The 17,716-nt window shown below is 39.0% G+C and overlaps 1 protein-coding gene across 1 annotated transcript; it reads right to left on the bottom strand.

Moving 5' to 3' along the window:
* Positions 1-649: 649 nt before the first annotated feature.
* Positions 650-16,811, bottom strand: LOC143300928 (autophagy-related protein 101-like). The gene is made up of 9 exons (XM_076614863.1): positions 16,741-16,811; positions 16,472-16,632; positions 15,457-15,493; positions 14,614-14,654; positions 13,302-13,385; positions 12,138-12,245; positions 11,320-11,434; positions 9,133-9,299; positions 650-7,429 (listed from the first exon to the last, which is right to left on the bottom strand). The coding sequence occupies exons 2-9, from the start codon at positions 16,499-16,501 to the stop codon at positions 7,349-7,351; spliced, it is 663 nt and encodes a 220-aa protein (XP_076470978.1). The 5' UTR covers positions 16,502-16,632; positions 16,741-16,811; the 3' UTR covers positions 650-7,348.
* Positions 16,812-17,716: the final 905 nt, after the last annotated feature.

Below are 17,716 nucleotides of genomic sequence, written 5' to 3'. Positions count from 1 at the left end.
TAAAACAACATTGTTGCCTGACACAATTATAATGATAGTAATATCCGCAATACAAATGTGTGTGTGTGTGTGTGTGTGTGTGTATTTTGTTATAAAGATTTTGACCCATGTTTACATTTGATTTTTGTGGCAACAAAGTTTTTCTCTTTTTTTGCAGCAATACATCGCAGGGATATAGCCAGCTTATTGACAGAATGACCCACATGATGCCTCATTTACTTTCTCACTCAAGGCTAGAGAAACAACTGAGGCAGGAGGTGATGAAAGGTTAGCAAGACACTGATCAGATTGTCGTTAACGTGGTCATTAACATCTTGTTGAAGACGCACTGATCGGATTTGGCACATCCAAAAAGCTGTTGATTCCAGTTAGCACAGTGCTTCTGTTGTCACCCGTGGGATGTAACAGTATATTTCCTTGCTGGCTTTGATTTTTCTGGCATTTATCTAAGCAGTGTGTGGCAGTCAGTGTGAAGGGAGGGAGAGAGAGAGAGAATGAGTGTATGCATGTTAATGTATGAAGCCTATGTGTGTGTATGTGAAAGAGCGAGCATACTTGTGCTTTTGGTGGTGTGTGTATGTTATGTGTGTATGCGTTTGTAAGTTGTGTGTGAGAGTGTGTGTTTGTGTGTGTGTGTGTGTGCACACACTCGACAAAGAACGTATTAAATCGACAGCATAAGCCTCTTTATTATGACATTTTCATCATGCTGGGAAGAACAGTTGTACAAACTTTTTCTTTTAAACTTCACCACATCCACTCTCTTTCAAAACATTCAAATACACACCAAAAACATTCACAGAATATTTATATATATATACCTGGTTAAGTATCTCAAAACCATATCTTTCAGTCAATTACAGCCCATGCAGTGGTCATCCATAACTTAAAAATCTTCAGCAACATATGATGTAGAAATTTACAACACTTTAAAGTTCATCAGTTATATAACACACACACAAATTGTTAAAAATACAGGATTCTCATTCACAGTACGCACAAGTTTATAATGCACAACACATACAGGTTAACATCCACCATACAGATTATAACAAAACACATACTTAAAATTTCACTCATACAGGTTTTTTCAAAATGCCAAAGTTTATCACCCATGATGCTGGCGTAACAACCAAGCAGTTAGTGTTGGATTTTCAATCCAAGGGACTTGGGTTCGAACCCAGTATTGGTACCTGAATTGTTGTGTGGAAATTGGTTTTTCTGATGTCCAAGGCCAACATACATCCAGACCTGCTTGTGCCTTAATCCCATTGTGTGTATACATATGCAGAAGATCAGATACACATGTTTAAAAGAAAGATCCTATAATCCATGTCTGCATTCAGTGGGTTATGGAAAAACGAACATACCAACCATGCATGCCCCTGAAAACCGAGTATGGCTGACAAAAAGGTATGGTAGAAACAGTCATACACGTAAAAGCTTACTGGTATGTACAAGTGAATGTGGGAGTTGCTGCCCTTAAACGCAGAGGATAATCACCAATAACAAAATACCAGTTACCATTCTTGATACACAGGTTTGTCATTCACAACACATACCGGTCAACATCCACAGGTTATCAATACCGTCCACATGTTCAGGTTGTCTTTAAAATTACAACTCCCCCCCACCCCCCCATAAAAAACAACAACAACAACAACAAAAAACAAAAAAAAAACCACTGCTGCCAAACTTTGGGGAGCAAGATTAGGTAGAGGATGAGGAGAGAGGAGGGCATGTCCTTGTCAATCTGAACATTCTCTTATTCTTTTTCTTGTTGCTTATTGTCCAGCAGACCGCACAGGGCCTTAATACGACTGTCAAACCATACAAATGCTCAACCACCTCAACACAAACTGTCACATTTACACACAAAAAAAACACTAAGACAAACCCACAAAACATAGTTCATGACACAGTATCCCAACCATTTAGCTCCTTATGGCAAATAAAACTAGGCCATGCTGAGGATGCCAGCCGTTCCGCTTAATTTATCATCCCCAGATTACAAAAAAATTGTAAAAAAGGAAAAAAACAATCTAACTTAAAAGCCAAACAAAAAACACATAAAGAAGGCCATATAAGCAAATAACACTGCAGAATGGGCAGCTAGTGCCCATCCCAGTGTTTACATCTCACTGCCTTATCACCAGAGCAAAACAGCACAGATAGTAAATCATGGACTGTGGAAAAGAGAAAAAAAGTGTCAAGGCTTGCTTGAAAAAAGAAAGGGGAATGGACTGGGAAGGCAGAAAAAGGAGACAACAGTGAAGATAGGAAGAACATTCTCCTCTCTTCTCCAAAGTAAACACATCCACAAAAAAAAGAAGAAAAAAAAGAGAGCAATAGCATCTGCCCATCATGTGTTTAGCTCTGGTGATGTCAGATTAGGGTCAGGCAAGTCCCTGTTTTCCTGGGATGGTGTTCCCATCAGCTATATAACTTAAGGTGGGCTTCAACGTTAAAACCTAATGTAGGTGCACAACAGACAAATCAGAATCTAAATCTGCACAGTTTTCTTCTTCTTCTCTTGATAAAATGGAAGAAATTATGTCAAGACTCAAAACACATGACCGACAAATGTGAACAAAGTATAATTTCCAACGTTTACACAGACCTGGTATTCCCTAAAGCATTATCAACTGTCAAAGGCAGTGTTTCTTTGTTCTTTGTTGCTTATTTTCATTCTACCCCTGAAAACGGAGTATGGCTGCCAACATGGCAGGATAAAAATGATCATACATGTAAAAGCCCACTCATGTACATACATGTGAAGTGGGAGTTACAACCCATGAACGAAGTAGCAGTAGTTGCTTATATTCCAGCTGGCCATGGAGGGCTTTATTAGGTGCTGAAAAAAACTTTATTTTGATAATCCCATACTAACTGGCAAAAAAACAAAGGAAAAGAAAATTTGGCTCAAGTACAATCATTCAGCACACGGCACACAAACCTTGGACATGTCTTAGATGTTGAAAATCTCAACAATTTTTCACCAGAGGATTAAAAAAAACAAAGAAGTATATTCACATGAATATAGGCATACTTTGCGCCGTGTGTGTGTGTGTGTGTGTGTGTGTGTGTGTGTGTGTGTGCGTGTGTTTATTTTTCAATTTGTAATATGGTTTTGGTGTATATAGATATACATGCTTAGGTTCATTTTTTAGCACATGCAGAGGTATGCTATTATGCACAATTGTACAATTATGTACTGTTTTGTGTGAAGCGCTTAGAGCCCATTATATGGCGAGTTTGTGCCAAATAAGCACTATCTATCAATATTATCGAATTACAAACAGGCGCTTCACATGCCCCAGACACAAAAAAAGAATACAATATAGTAAGAATGCCCCATGTATGTGTACATAACTACATGCATGTATATGAATGTGTATTGTGTGTGTGTGTGTTTATGTAAGTTTGTGCCTGCCTATGTGTGCGTATGTGTTAGGGTAGCTGTTAGATACACATGTATGCTAAAATGTATGTATGCAGCGTGTGTGTGTGTGTGTGTGTGTGTAGTCACATTTTGGTGTGTGTATGTAACATAGACATAATGTTTTATGATAACATAAGCGTTTTTGTAAAGCACCAAGAGCAGATTTCTGGATAGTGTGCTATATAAGTATCCATTATTATTATTATTATTATTATTATTATCATCTTTCTAGAAAAATAGATGCTCAAATGTATTTGCAAGGCTGAGATGGGAGGGAGGAATGTCAGAAAGAAAATGGAAAAGCTAGTAGAAACAAAGAGGGCTATAGAAAATAGATTTCCAGTATACAATTTCCAGAGAGTGGGAATACTGTTCATACTGAAAGAGACCTGGGCCTCCCCACAGTGTACACAAAGGGATACAATTTATACACTGTTCTGGATCTTCACCACAACTATGAAAATATTGGGCTAGCATTTGTGAATGGTGGTATCAATCCTGACACCATGTTAGCACCACATGTAAACCCTCTATACACATTACATTTATCTCCTCACTGACAAAAAAAACAACAACCCAAAAACCAAAAACAGCGGAGCTGGAACCTTTATATTTTGGAACACAAGAGTGGATGTTGTTCCCCCCTCCCCTTTTTTTTTTATATATATATATATATTATCTTTTTTTGTTTTTGTTTTGTTTTGACACTTGGCAATGTCCTGCTTGGTTTCATTTGTTATGCTGGATCAAGTTTTCTCTGAAAAAAACATCAAGTGCATGTACAAAACATAAAATTTTGTATGGAGGTTTGAATGCATCACTATTACGGAAAGATTCAACAGCGCAGTAGCCATAACACAAAGTGCATATGGACTGATATTTACAGCACACGCAGGTTGTAAATTCACAGCAAAACTTACGCCCACCTTCCACAACACACACACACACACACACACACAATGTTCACAACACAAACCAATCATTTTTTGAAAATGTAACTGTTAGTTATTCTCAACATACAGGCTAGTCATTTGTAATACATGCGTTTTTGTAAGTCATTTGCAATGCTGAGGTCACACAGCATATATAACCATCAGTTGCTCATTTACAACGGTACACAGCGCCAGACACAGACAGGTACAGTTAGTCACTGGCAACTTACGTATCAGTCATTACCAATACAAAACACCAGTTGTTCACAGCAGCTGTCACTCTCAAAGCACTCATCCGTCACTTTGTGACACATATACACATCACTCATGTCATCTGCTGCACATGGTTCAAGCAATTCATTCCCAGCACATGGACTAGTCATTTTCAGCACGTGAACAACCAACTATTGACACTGTGCCGACTGCATGGAAGGACAGGCGAGATCACACAAGTACACATTCCCCATGCCTCCTCTCACACACTTCATCACTAATGCCAACCAGCAAGAAACACATCGTACCACCCACCTCATCATTTAATGACACACTCTCTATCCTTCATCACGTCCACATTATCAGTTACCAGAATGACCAATTAACAGTATTCACATGTATTTACAGTGATGATAATAATTTGTGCACATTATTTATCCAGTAAAAAAATAACAACAACAGTGATTTGTTGCAACCACTCCCGCATCCCTAGCTAAAGAAGCTAAAACAAAGTTAACAAAATATTTACATCTGTGTGTGTATATGTGTGTATGCATGCGTGTTTGCACATGTGCAGCGGAATCACATGAACATCATACCCCTGTTCACACCTCCCATTTTCCACAGCCACTACAATATCAGTCACAAAAGTCACATCACTGAAATTGCCACAACAACTACAAAAACACGCCCACCACCACCAAGGTTATTTACACAAAGCAAAAATACACAGAGAGGAGATCAAAACAAAAACAACAACAGTATAAATCAGAAAAAAGTACCACAGCCACCTCCACACCACCCCAAACCCTCCCTCAAAAAGCCTTCTAAACAGATAATTCTACAGCATGCATGCTTTGGTTGTGACGTGAGAAGGGGTTGAATTCAATCATTTGCAGGCAACAAGCTGAACATGCCTTTACTGACACTTCATTGGTCATGCTGACTGTAGTCCTGTCAGTAAGGACTATCCCAGGCAGGCAAAATCTGACACACACACACACCCATGATTACCCCTAACACTTCACACAAGCATTCCAAAACACTAAATAAATCACAAACTATGTCAAAAAATACAAACGTGATCATGATGATAATGAAAATATTCCTCAGATGAGAAACATACTTCTGAAGCAAAGTTAAAAACGTTTTACAAAATATCAACATTTTAAAAAAAAGAAGAAAAAAAGGAATAGGCACTGCTGTTGGCTAATGTGCGAAAAAGAAATATGGCCCAGACACCTGGAAGATATGGTATTCTGTCAACATGAAATGGATATGACTGTTCTGCGCTGCGCAGCAAAAGGTCATCGTCACAAGAAAAAACAAAAAATCCAAGTGGAAGTCACTCTGAAGAACACTGAAGCACTTCGCATCCACGACACAGTTTGGCGATGACCTTGTCACTGTTGGCATCCCCCTTCATGTGAACACAAGTCCAAGTCACCATCCCAGGATCCTCTCACTTCTCCTCAAGCTCTCACCTCAGATACATGTTCACAGCCTCAACTCTTGATAAACACGAACACAACTGGAGTAATACAACTTCCCCCCTTACCCCCACCCCCCTCCCCGCTGCACCCCCAACAAATACAATACACAAGAAGGCAGGTTTGACCCACTCCTGATCACCCTACGAGTCAGAGAAAGCATATGTCAGGATGTTCTCGCCATCTCATGGAGTGGAACCACCAAAGTAGCTCAGCTGTGCCTCTACTAACCTAATCCACCAAGTGGGACCACTGAAGCAGCAAACTGACAGGGCTCTTTGTTAGCAAAATTCCACAACTTTTTGTGACTCCCCCCACCCCCAAAGACAAATTTATTTTCCTCAACCACTCAAGAAGAGGTTTTGTGTGTTCATGTGTCCCTTTCTCAGTGACTACCCTCCCACCCTCTTCCAATCAATTTCCTTGCCTGCCACAGTGAATACCTTTAGCAGCAGTTACGGCCTTTTTCAGTTCAACTTCCTATCCCCAATGCTCCTTCCCTGTCCGTACTTTTCTTGTCCAGTGAAGCCCATATTGACAATACGCCTTTGATCATCAGGAAGTTTTTGTGAGAAACTAACACCTTTTGAAACACATACAGACACATCCCTGCCAGAATCTGCACTAGTGGGTCATAGTATAGTATGTGTAATTAAACACTGTTCTGTGAGAAACATGCCATTATCTTTTAATAAAACACACTCATGCATTATGACACACACACACACACACTCTTGAGTTCTACTGAACTCGTATACTGATCATACTTATTATCAGCTGACCAGCTGTTCCACTTTCATGGACAGCCCACAGAAAAGCTATTAATCCACTAATCACATCTCACTAACCATATCTAGTTCAGATGTCAGGCGCTATCTCTATTTCTGATTCAGTCAGTCATAGGTACTCTTATTAAAAATATACAAAAAATTACAAAAATCCCCAAACAACAAGTATTGTCAAAAGCACAAAAAAATCTATCCATATTTTCAACTCAAATCTTTAAACTGTAACTTGTGATTTTTCCATGACTCAAATTTTCAAAATCCGTCTTTTCTTGCCCTGAAACAAAAAAATAAAACAACAAAAAAGACAGAGGGGGGAGGGGGGGAGAAGAAGAAATCCTATCATTTTTCCATTAAGTGTTGTTTAGGGGGAGAAATTCTATCCCTTTACCACTAGAGGGGATGTCTGGAGGTGGGAGCAAGGGCGAAATTTTTTATGATTTTCCAGTTTTCGATGACCTGTAATGAGCCCTGAACACGTTAAGGTCAGAGGTTGAGCGTGTGCTTCAGGAACTGTCGCACTTGTCCTGTCACGTTGGGAGGTGGGGACTGCAGGCTGTAGTCAATCTGGAACAGGAGGCACAGAGTCACAGTCAATGTTGAATATATTCATCTTTTGTTTTCTCATCACCCAGCTGACCACACAGGGCCATACAACAAGGCCATATATATATATATATATATATATATATATATATATATATATATATATATATACTTATCAATATCAATCAACTGATATTGAAGTAAGAAAATGAAACATAAGAAGAGTACCTAATTATCAAGAAAATGAACCCCCACCCCCACCCCCCAAAAAGTTCAAGGTTCTCTTGAAAGAAATGTCCGTGAGTGGACCAGCAAGGCAGAAAATAAGAAATGAAAAGAAAACAGAAAGAAAATGGAAAAGCCTTAACAAAGAGGGCAATAGAGAAAAGCACAATTTCCAGAAGGTGGGGATACTATTCATGACTGAAAGATTCCCTAGAATCCCACTTGGAGGACTGCATGTCGAAGAAATTGTACCTAATGAATGATTTGAAGAAATACACCGTAAAAGGCAAACACTCCAACTGACCATTTTGTGAAGCAAATAGGAAAATTATAAAAGAGGAATGGAGGACAGGGAGGAAGGAGAGGGTGTGGGGACAGAGATGGAGGGAAGAGCTTAAATATCTTACTGGAACACCCACACTAGACGTTTATGATAAAAGCTGAATCCATAACTTTTAAATTCTGTTTTCCATGCAACCCTAATGAATGATTTCACCAGTCTATTTTGAGAGACAAAACATGTTTTAGGCTTATGAATCACACAAATAATTGTTGTATACACATACACACAAAAAGACGGCAAATCAATTTTTCTTTAACAAGGTACTGCTTTAACAAATTCTGCCATTATGTGAAGACAACAATGTTTATGCACGGAGTCTGAAGATATTGCAAATGGTACAGTACACAATATATTTGTATTGGAAGCTGGAAGGGACATAATTCTTACAGAACTTAATAAAAAAAACTTCATGAAGTGATTTTTACCCTTTACTCAAGTCACACCTACTAAGCCCCCTACTTCCAACAACAGTCCCCGATGAATCTGCAGACACTGAAGACTGACAGGACTCATCCAAGCGTGGAGATCACCAGGAGAACACGGTATGAAAGGTCACAGAATCTGGGACCACTTTTTCCATTTTGATAAGGAATGACGACAACACTGCTACTGCTTTGGAGGTTTATTTTACGTTTGGGAGTATGTCACATGGTTGTACTCTATGATTACTGTCATAATGACAACCTGGTGTTAAGCTGGCCCAAGACATACAGACACTTGCAGTGTTTGGTTGGGAAATTTGAGCTACACACTCAAAGATGTATCCATGAAGTAGATGATGCTCAACCGTGTGAACTATCTCCCCTGTGGATGATACTCAACTATTTGAACTGTCTCCCCTGTGGATGATACTCAACTGTGTGATTCGTCTCCCCTGTGGATGATACTTAACTGTGTGATCTGTCTTCTCATTTTAGCCCATAGCACACTCAACTCCTGGTAGAGAGTCAGCTGTGCGCCTATAAATACTCTCCTTTGCTGGTATTCGAACCCACTTCCTCCCAGCCATGAGTCTGCGATGCAAACCACTTCATCACATCGGCTGATATTGGAGCTAGACTTGGTCAATGATGTATCAAAAGAACGTGAATAAGAAAAAATAATGACATATAACAACAAACAAGAAACAATAATGAACAATAAAATCCCAACTCACCTTGAACAAATATGGTTGCACAGTTGCGAAACGCGAGTCGAATATATTTTCCAACTCACTTCGGTTTGGATTTCTGGGAACGTACTGATCTCTCGATATGATTTCAGCTGCCGTCATTATTTTCTCCCCAATTAGCATGCCTAAGCTGGAGCGATATGCGTTACGCTCTGAAATAAAAAAGAAGAAGGTAACAGGTACTGCTGAGCTGAAGCCATATGCACTATGCTCTGAAAAACAATAAAAAGCTTTAAGAACACAAGCTAAACATAACAAAGTCATATTCATAGTTTTCTATTAAAAAAAAGAAAAAAACCCTCGAATGTAAAATGTGTGACACCCTAATATAAAAAACCCAAACAAGGAGTTTTTCCAGTTTGTCATACTATTACTGATTTTGTAGAAATATTGCAAGTTCAATAAACAATGTCATATATGCTGTGCACAGCATCTGTTATTTTTGTCCGTGACATGCACAGAAGGGCATTGAACAGTGGACTGTTTTCTGCTGTTGATCATCAAATGATTTTTCTCTTAACACCCAAAGTAATCTGGTTATCTATTACAATTTATACAGTTATGTGAGCAAAATCTGGGGAAAGACAATTTTTCTGTCCTTGCATGCACCTTTTTGATGTATGTTCAGTTCAGTTCAGTTTCTCAAAGAGGCGTCATTGCATTTGGACAAATCAATATATGCTACTCCACATCTGCTAAGGAGATGCCTGACCAGCAGCGTAACCTAACACGCTTAGTCAGGCCTTGAGGAAAAAAAAAGTGCATGAACAAATAAATGGATACATCATTAAATTAATGAATAAATGAATTTAAACGAACAGCATAAATTTCTTTTTTTTAAAGATGTATTGTAAGGTATTGTATTGCAATGTATTGTACTGCATTGTATTACTTATTAAGGAGTGTTTACAGACCCACTTTGATCTGATTTTTGTGGAGATTCCTCAGTTATTTTCTGTGAGAGCCGCGTTCACACGCACATTTCCATTTCCTGTTTTCTGGGTCACCGAAAGGCTGACATTTTGTCATGGAAATCGCTGTCCTGACAAAAAGATTCTGAATTATTCTATTATTTTTGCAAGTTTACAAGATACATTTGGTTTTATAATAACACCCATTATTTGCTTTTGTCTTCAATGTTTACTTTGAGCATGTTTCTGGTCACATCTCTGCCATTATGTTTTCGAACTGATCCATTTATAAACTCTGTCCAAAAGTTGTCTGAACAAAGGCAGTGCAAACTCAGAAAAGCTTGCTATGGTGGTGGGCTGCCCATGATGTCATGTGACCTACTTCTCCCTCTGCAAGCGGTGAAAGGTCCCCCACGAAAGCAGGCCTGCAAACCCACTCCCTATTGTCTCAATAGATTTCTTTGCATGAAATTCAGGGAGAGCATGATGCCAGAGAGCAAAGCAACCCTTTTTTTTCTATCTACTAGTGTGTTAGTTTTACTTTCAAAGTGGATTCTTTTGGCAGATTTTAATCAATGACAACCCTTTTGTTACTGAGGTTTGTTTTGTGTGCACTAAAAGCAGGGAGAACGTAAAAAATCAGTTTATCATGTTATCCGAAAAAATAATAGCACCCAGATCACCACTCAGGGTTTTGAGGGGGCCAGCGTAAGTAATAATCCTGGTCTGTACATGGGTCTCGAACCTGTGGACACTAGCTTCCTAGGTGCATAAGCACTGGGCCACTCCAAATTTGGTGGTGGAGTTTAGCAGGTGTCTGATTGCCTGTCACTATTGATCTGTTTCCATGTCTGGAGCTGTCACAACTGACCTGTTTCCATGTGTGGAGCTGTAATTATTGACCCATTTCCATGCCTGTAACTGTCACTTTTGACCCGTTTTCATGTGTGGAGCTGTCACTTTTGATCCGTTTCCACTTCTGGAAGCCTAAGACTGTCTTTTATTTCCTTGGGTTTGTTTCATCATTCTTAAGCTTTTTTTTTTTTTTTGTGTCTGTCTGTCCTTGGTGGCTTGTTTTCATGGCAGCTGCCTTAGCATGCTTTCTGTCTTAAGGTCTGTCTGCCAGTCAGTCTCTGCTTGCCCTTCAATCACAGACTCGTTTTATTTACTATTTCTGTCCTAGCCCTTGTTTGTGGTGTATGATGAGACAAATAAAATATTTTTTAAAAGAGAGAGAGAGAGATGTCGGCCAAGTACCAACCATGTTCGTTGGGCAAGTGGATGACTTTCAGGTTGAGCGTCCACATTTCCCAGGGAACACACTCCTGGGCAAAGGGCCACTGCTTCTTCTTCTTCTGGTAGAAGGTCAGTATGATCTGTCACACACACACACACACAGAATAATATTTGGTTTAATTACCTGTCACAAGCAGGGATCGATACTTTGATAGGATGCTGTAACTTTTATAAATAATCTGTTCTGTCACACTACTAACATCACAGACTGATTCTGCCACTTTGCTCTGCGTCTTTATTCCCACATTATTTATTAAATATCATATTTAATTTTTTTGCAACTTCAACAAAGCATATCCATTGTGAGTAGGTTTTGATTTCAAGAGTGACACCAATTCTTGTGCTCACTTTCTGCTGCATGACTGGTCATGTGTACGTGCACACCAGCTGTTTGGTTTTTTGTTGTTGTTGTTTTTTTTGTTGTTTTTCTCAAGGCCTGACTAAGCACGCTGGGTTACGCTGCTGGTCAGGCATCTGCTTGGCAGATGTGGTGTAGCGTATATGGATTTGTCCGAACGCAGTGACGCCTCCTTGAGCGACTGATACTGATACTGTTACGCTAGTTCGATCGATCTCAGGAGTCCTACCACCAAATACTATCAAATTGCCCACCTGCAGACAAAAAACACTTGCCATAAAAGCCTGAACCATTTAACTGTGCTAAAAACATTTCTCAGTCTCACCTTGTAGGTGCTACCAAGATGACAACAGTGTCACTAAGCTTATAAAGGGTGCAGGGAAGGTGTCTGAAGGCCTCAGTATGCTGTACTGAGGAATACTGACCTCACCAGAGTGTGGGGAGTGGGAGGCTTCATTCAGTCTCAGGGTTCTACTGAACTTCTCCACCTCTCTCTTCAAGTACTGGTCCAGGTCATCACTGTCAGCACGCGCCTGCATACACATCATAAAAAATATCATTCTACTGCTTATGCATTAGTTATATCCGCGTACCTTACACTGGGACAGAAAAACACTACACTTTCAAACTGTGCTAGCATATACATCATAAAAATGATCACTGTACCTGTTAAGCATCATTCATATTTGCAGATCATACATTTAATTCATTATTTGTACAGAAAAACACTATGTCCAGAATGTGCCTGTATAAACATTAAAAAAAAAATCATCATTTTACAACTTTTGCATCATTCATTTCTGCATGTTATAGAACATTTGTACAGAAAAACACTATGGTAAAATTCTTCATTCAAGACATTTCCCCAGTGTATCATAATCATATCCCTCTCTGTAGACTGTGATGCTTGGATGAAAAAATGCCAAAGCAAACCCCTACATACCGTATCTATAAAAACAATAACATAGCACAGTGTAATTATACCACAAAGCAATCACACATGCTAATTACTCATTGGGATCAAGAAAAACTGGCATTCTTTCCTCCGTACTGGCAAGAAACTAGCTGTACAATCTCTGAATATTAATGCATGTATATGTCTCAGGCATTTACTGTTATATTTAGTCCATTGTGCAATACCCCTTTCCGTCTGCCTTTAATACCACACTCTAAATCATGACATATACTGATCTGCATCTGGTAGAGGCTAATTCAAGAAAGAAAAAAAAGGTGAGCTGGTCTGCTTGAAAAACCTTTTTTTTCTATAATAAAAATTGGTTATCATATCTTAGAAAGATAATACAATGTTACTTAACAGTAATTCTTAAACTCTGAATAATGAACCAAGAAAACAATATGACATAAGAGCAGCTAAACTGACTCACTCATGATTTACAAATAAATGTTGTGCAAAGACTGTACAAAAACATATAGCACCAGGGATCATTTGATGTGCATAAGTGTTTAAGTGTGTATGTGTGTGTAAGAGTGTGTATGTGTCTGTGTCTATGTGTGCAGATGTACACACAAGATAGTGCATTCTGCATGTGTGTATAGTGGTACTAAGAACATATGCAATGTGAACTCACATAGGTTAGGTCCAGAAAATCGCAGTTCACATCAACAACTCCAAGCGTCCCAATTGAGTATGATGTTTCGTCCTTGTAGTTGTACTGAAAATGAAATATACAGTATTTATTTATGTATGTATGTAAAAATACATCCGAACAACACCAAAATGATCAATCCCCAGTATTGAACTTTTCATTTACTGTAACAATTCTTGTTTAAAAATAATAAAAAGACCGCACATGTTCTTCAGGAACGAGAATCAAAGCAGTTTAAAGGTAATATACTTTTGGCCAAACAGAGCAAACCATAGGCCTAGTTTGCATCAGTTTGACATGGTACAGTATATGACACCAAAATACTTTTTTCTCTTTCTTTTTTCTTTTTTTTGCGGGGGGCTGAGCCTTACAACACTGACTTTGCACCTGTCCTGAAGCCATCCACCAAAAATAAGCAATAACTGAGGCCACTTACCAACTGTGACCAAGACCGACTGCTGCTGGGTCATATATTGATCTATTTGTATACTTTTCACAGCAGATTTTTTCAACAAAATTTTGTTGCCACGGGTTCTTTTTCAGTGCACAAAGACTAAGAGTATGCTGCACTCCAGACCTTGGTTTATCGTTTCACCTGAAAGGCAGCATCAAACCCAGACCCTCACAGAGACGATTGGCAGATAACTTGGTAAGCGTCTTAACCATTCTGCCACCTTCCTTTTTAGTTAATGACAATAGTCATTTATTATACTCCTATAGTGATTTATGATTCTACACAAGATAACTGGTATGTATGGTCTTCTAATTACAGGTCCCATGAATCTGCTGACAATGAAAACTGTAGTTTGACACAAACCCACCACAGACACTGGAGTCTGGGGGGGACATGAAATATGTGTTATCATTCAAGAGAGAAATATGAGCTACCACTAAATGATGGAAAATTGTTCTGTACTGTTGTGATGAACACAGGTTGGTTACAACAAAGATGATTCTGCTTTGAAAATCCATTTTAGGTTTGGAACCACAGATACAGAGGGAGCCCTGTTCCTGTGCCTCATAAATAATGTAACCTTCCCCCAAGCCACAGGAATGATTTATAATCATAACCAGATTCAACTATATCTCTCATGTCCCTCTTCACACACATCATGCCTCTGTTCTACTAAGTCAGTAACGAGCTGCCTTGTGCATATGTGGGATCACTTGAACCTATCATCACACGTCAACCTTCTGGAGTACACAATACTGAAATGGGGATGTCCACAGCACAGGGTTGGCAGAAGTGTGTGATATAGTAGTAGTACTGAAAAAGTCAAAGACCCATACTTACCTTTCCTGTGCTACGGAAGAACAGAATTGTGTGAAAAATACCTGCAACAGAATAAATTTTCTTTGTGAATAGTATAAAAACGAAAAATTTCTGAAAACATCAAATAATCAAGTGTATGTCACATGAACTAATGATGTTTTCTGTATCACAGTATCGGTTTTACATTTTACTGTTATAACAATATAAGCAAAGATTTTCATATTTGTGATTAAAATTTTAAACACAGTACTCAGTAGCAATATAATACTCTTTGTCTCTTCTGGTGAATTTTAAGCATTTTTTTTAAATGAAGAGGGAAAAAATGCTTTATGGCAAAATACAAACAGGAAACTAACAAAAAAAAAAAACAACAACCTGGACTCTCCTTGTTTAAAATGCCAAAACAAGTTATTGTACATATTTCTAGTTATGTTATACCCTTAGTATTTGATAATAATAATAATCATAAATAGTACTAATAATATATCGACAAACTCTCTATAGAAATTAGAATGGGCTGTAAGCGCCTCAAATGAAGCAATACATATGCCTGTGAATAATAACATTTACTTTTCAATGTGAAAATGGTCAGCAGCAGTTGTTGCTTTTTTGTGTGCCTTTGGTTTCTTTTTGTTTTTTGGTTGGCAGTCAATACCACCATTCAGAGTTATCAAGCACAACAGTGATCATTTACATAAATTACAACAGATCTGAATGAACATATGTAAAGTTGTAGTGTATGAATAAATCTGACAAAAATCTTAAACATATAAATAAAGGACAGTGCTGCTATATCAAACAGCTGAGTAAAAACTCCATTTCCAATCTATGTATAAGCAAAACAGGCAAACGTTAAAAACTTACTGCAAACAGCTTCTGGAATCTGCCCGCCCAAGACGTCCTGTAGGAGAGAAATTATTTCTGTAAACAACTGCCACACACATTTTGCAGCAATGATACATTTGTGAAGTTGCAGAGCATAAAAAAAATACAATGCCATAACAGGTTTTGCTGTTGTTTTATATCAAAATTCTTCCCCTATATCTGAATAAAACTACTTGTAACTGCTGAACCTGTGGACTCTTTGTTACAGAGTTGGCATTCATTTCTGGCTAACCTGTTGTTCTCTTGTGCAAACACAAAACCATGCGGTCATTTCACTTTTAGCATCACTGGTGCATCTTTGAAAATGACCCACAAAAATTGGAAGGGGAATAATGGTTAAGATGCTTATAAATCTGTTAACACAGTGTCTGTGTCTTCCAGTTACTCAGACAACAGTAGCACAGATCACTACAACTGGAAGCTAAGAAACTTCTTCTTTCTCTTGACTACCGCCTTCATCATTGTGAAGATTCTGTAGACTATAAACTGAATCAAAATCATAGGCTTATGTCATTATGACCATCATCATGAAACAAAATTAAAAAAAAAAAAAAAAAAAAAAAGCAAGCAAATGTTGGCCATCAGGTTTATGACCTCTTTGTAGTTGGGATTTGGATAGATCAAATTTATTTTGATTAATCAATCACACTCAATTCTGCATAGTGCAACAAATTTATACACAGTGCTGGCAGAATTTTCTGTCCAAAGTGGGTACAAATGATGTATACAGAACGTGGCACAGTGACAGTGGCTTAATAAGTTAATACTATATATTTTAATACCGTCAACAGATGTATTTCCTGATTGTTGTGAGGTGTGATATTGATGAGTGACAGGTTTGTGCAGGATGATTCACTGGCAAAGAAAAAGAAACACCAGCAGAGTATTGATAGTTACATAGTAACGATTGATCCGACTCATTCTTTAAAACTGTATACTCATTGTTGTTAAAGTAAAAAGAAAACAAATGTTATCCAAACGATTATTTTCTTACCAATTCCAGTGTCTCTGTTCGGGTGTTCATTTCAACACCGAACAGATAACGGCAGCCACCTGTTATGTGTCTGTGCCTATCTCCTCGACTCTTGTTCTGACAGAGTCTGTGAGTCTGACCCAATCACAGCTTCATTCGGTCGGTCTGAGCTTACAATTAAGCTGAAAAAAACAAAACAAAACAAGTTTTAGAAACTCTAATTCTACTAGAGACTGCACGTCAGCATAAAAAGTGATGTATCAGTCAGCTTTCTGAAAATAATGCCTTACGAAAACTCAAAGATGTCAGCTTGCTCTTTTGTTTTCGTCCAGGATTGAAGTTATATCTTCCGTCAAGACCCGGATTCGGAAGTTCGAAATGGATCCACGATGGCTCATAGGATGTTTATGCACAAGTCCAAAGTTGCAGAAACGGGCAAAACATTTTTTGGATCAGACCAAGAAGAGTTGGCCGGTACAATGCTTGGAAGATCCATTTGTTTTGGTATCTGAATCTGAATTGTAACGTTGTTTTAAAAAGAATCAGTGAAAATGTTTATACAATGCTGTGCGTGTGAAGAGAAAGAAACGTGACAAACGTGACATTCCGACACCGGTGGGACGGCCGGCCGTGACCGCCGGGCGCATCCACTCTCGGACTCGGCCGGCGCCCAATTTATCCCAAACTTTTGAGAAAGAACTGAAGACAAAGACAGATGAGAGACAGACTGGACTGAGACACAGCCGGCAGAGAGACCGACAGAGTGTCACGGTGCAGATGCTCGCGGGAGCGATTGAGACGCGGCCAGTGAGTTCAGTAGAGAGACAGACAGAGAGACAGAAAGACACGGACAGACAGGCAGCAACGGAGACACTGAAACACTGACAGACGGACGGAGACAGGGACAGACATGGAGACTCGGAGACAAAGAGAGAGAGAGAGAGAGAGAGAGAGAGAGAGAGAGAGAGCACAGACGGACTGACAACTGACTGACATGGCGTAGAGAGAGAACTGACAAGAACTATTATTTATTTTACTGACATGAGAAATAACACTGAACATAACCCTCCAGGTAGTCATTGATAGTAGGCTCTGGCTTTGTGTGTGTGTGTGTGTGTGTGTGTGTGTGTGTGTGTGTGTGTGTGTGCCACGGTGTCAGTGTGTGTGTGTGAGTGTGCCACGGTGTGTGCCGTGTGTGTCAGTGTGTGTGTGTGTGTGTGTGTCGGTGTGTGTGTGTGTGTGTGTGTGTGTGTGTGTGTGTGCGTG

Source organism: Babylonia areolata, chromosome 27 (assembly GCF_041734735.1).
Source record: "Babylonia areolata isolate BAREFJ2019XMU chromosome 27, ASM4173473v1, whole genome shotgun sequence".
In the NCBI taxonomy this organism is placed as follows: Eukaryota; Metazoa; Mollusca; class Gastropoda; order Neogastropoda; family Buccinidae; genus Babylonia; species Babylonia areolata.
The sequence above is the reverse complement of the archived record's forward strand: the minus strand, read 5'-3'. Positions and strand labels throughout refer to the sequence as shown.

Coding starts and splice junctions, on each gene's coding strand:
- LOC143300928 (XM_076614863.1), bottom strand. CDS start 16,501: ATGAACACCCGAACAGAGACACTGGAATTG. Junction 15,494..16,471: donor GAACAGAGACACTGGAATTG/GTAAGAAAATAA, acceptor TCTCTCCTACAG/GACGTCTTGGGCGGGCAGAT. Junction 11,435..12,137: donor ACTCCCCACACTCTGGTGAG/GTCAGTATTCCT, acceptor TGTGTGTGACAG/ATCATACTGACCTTCTACCA.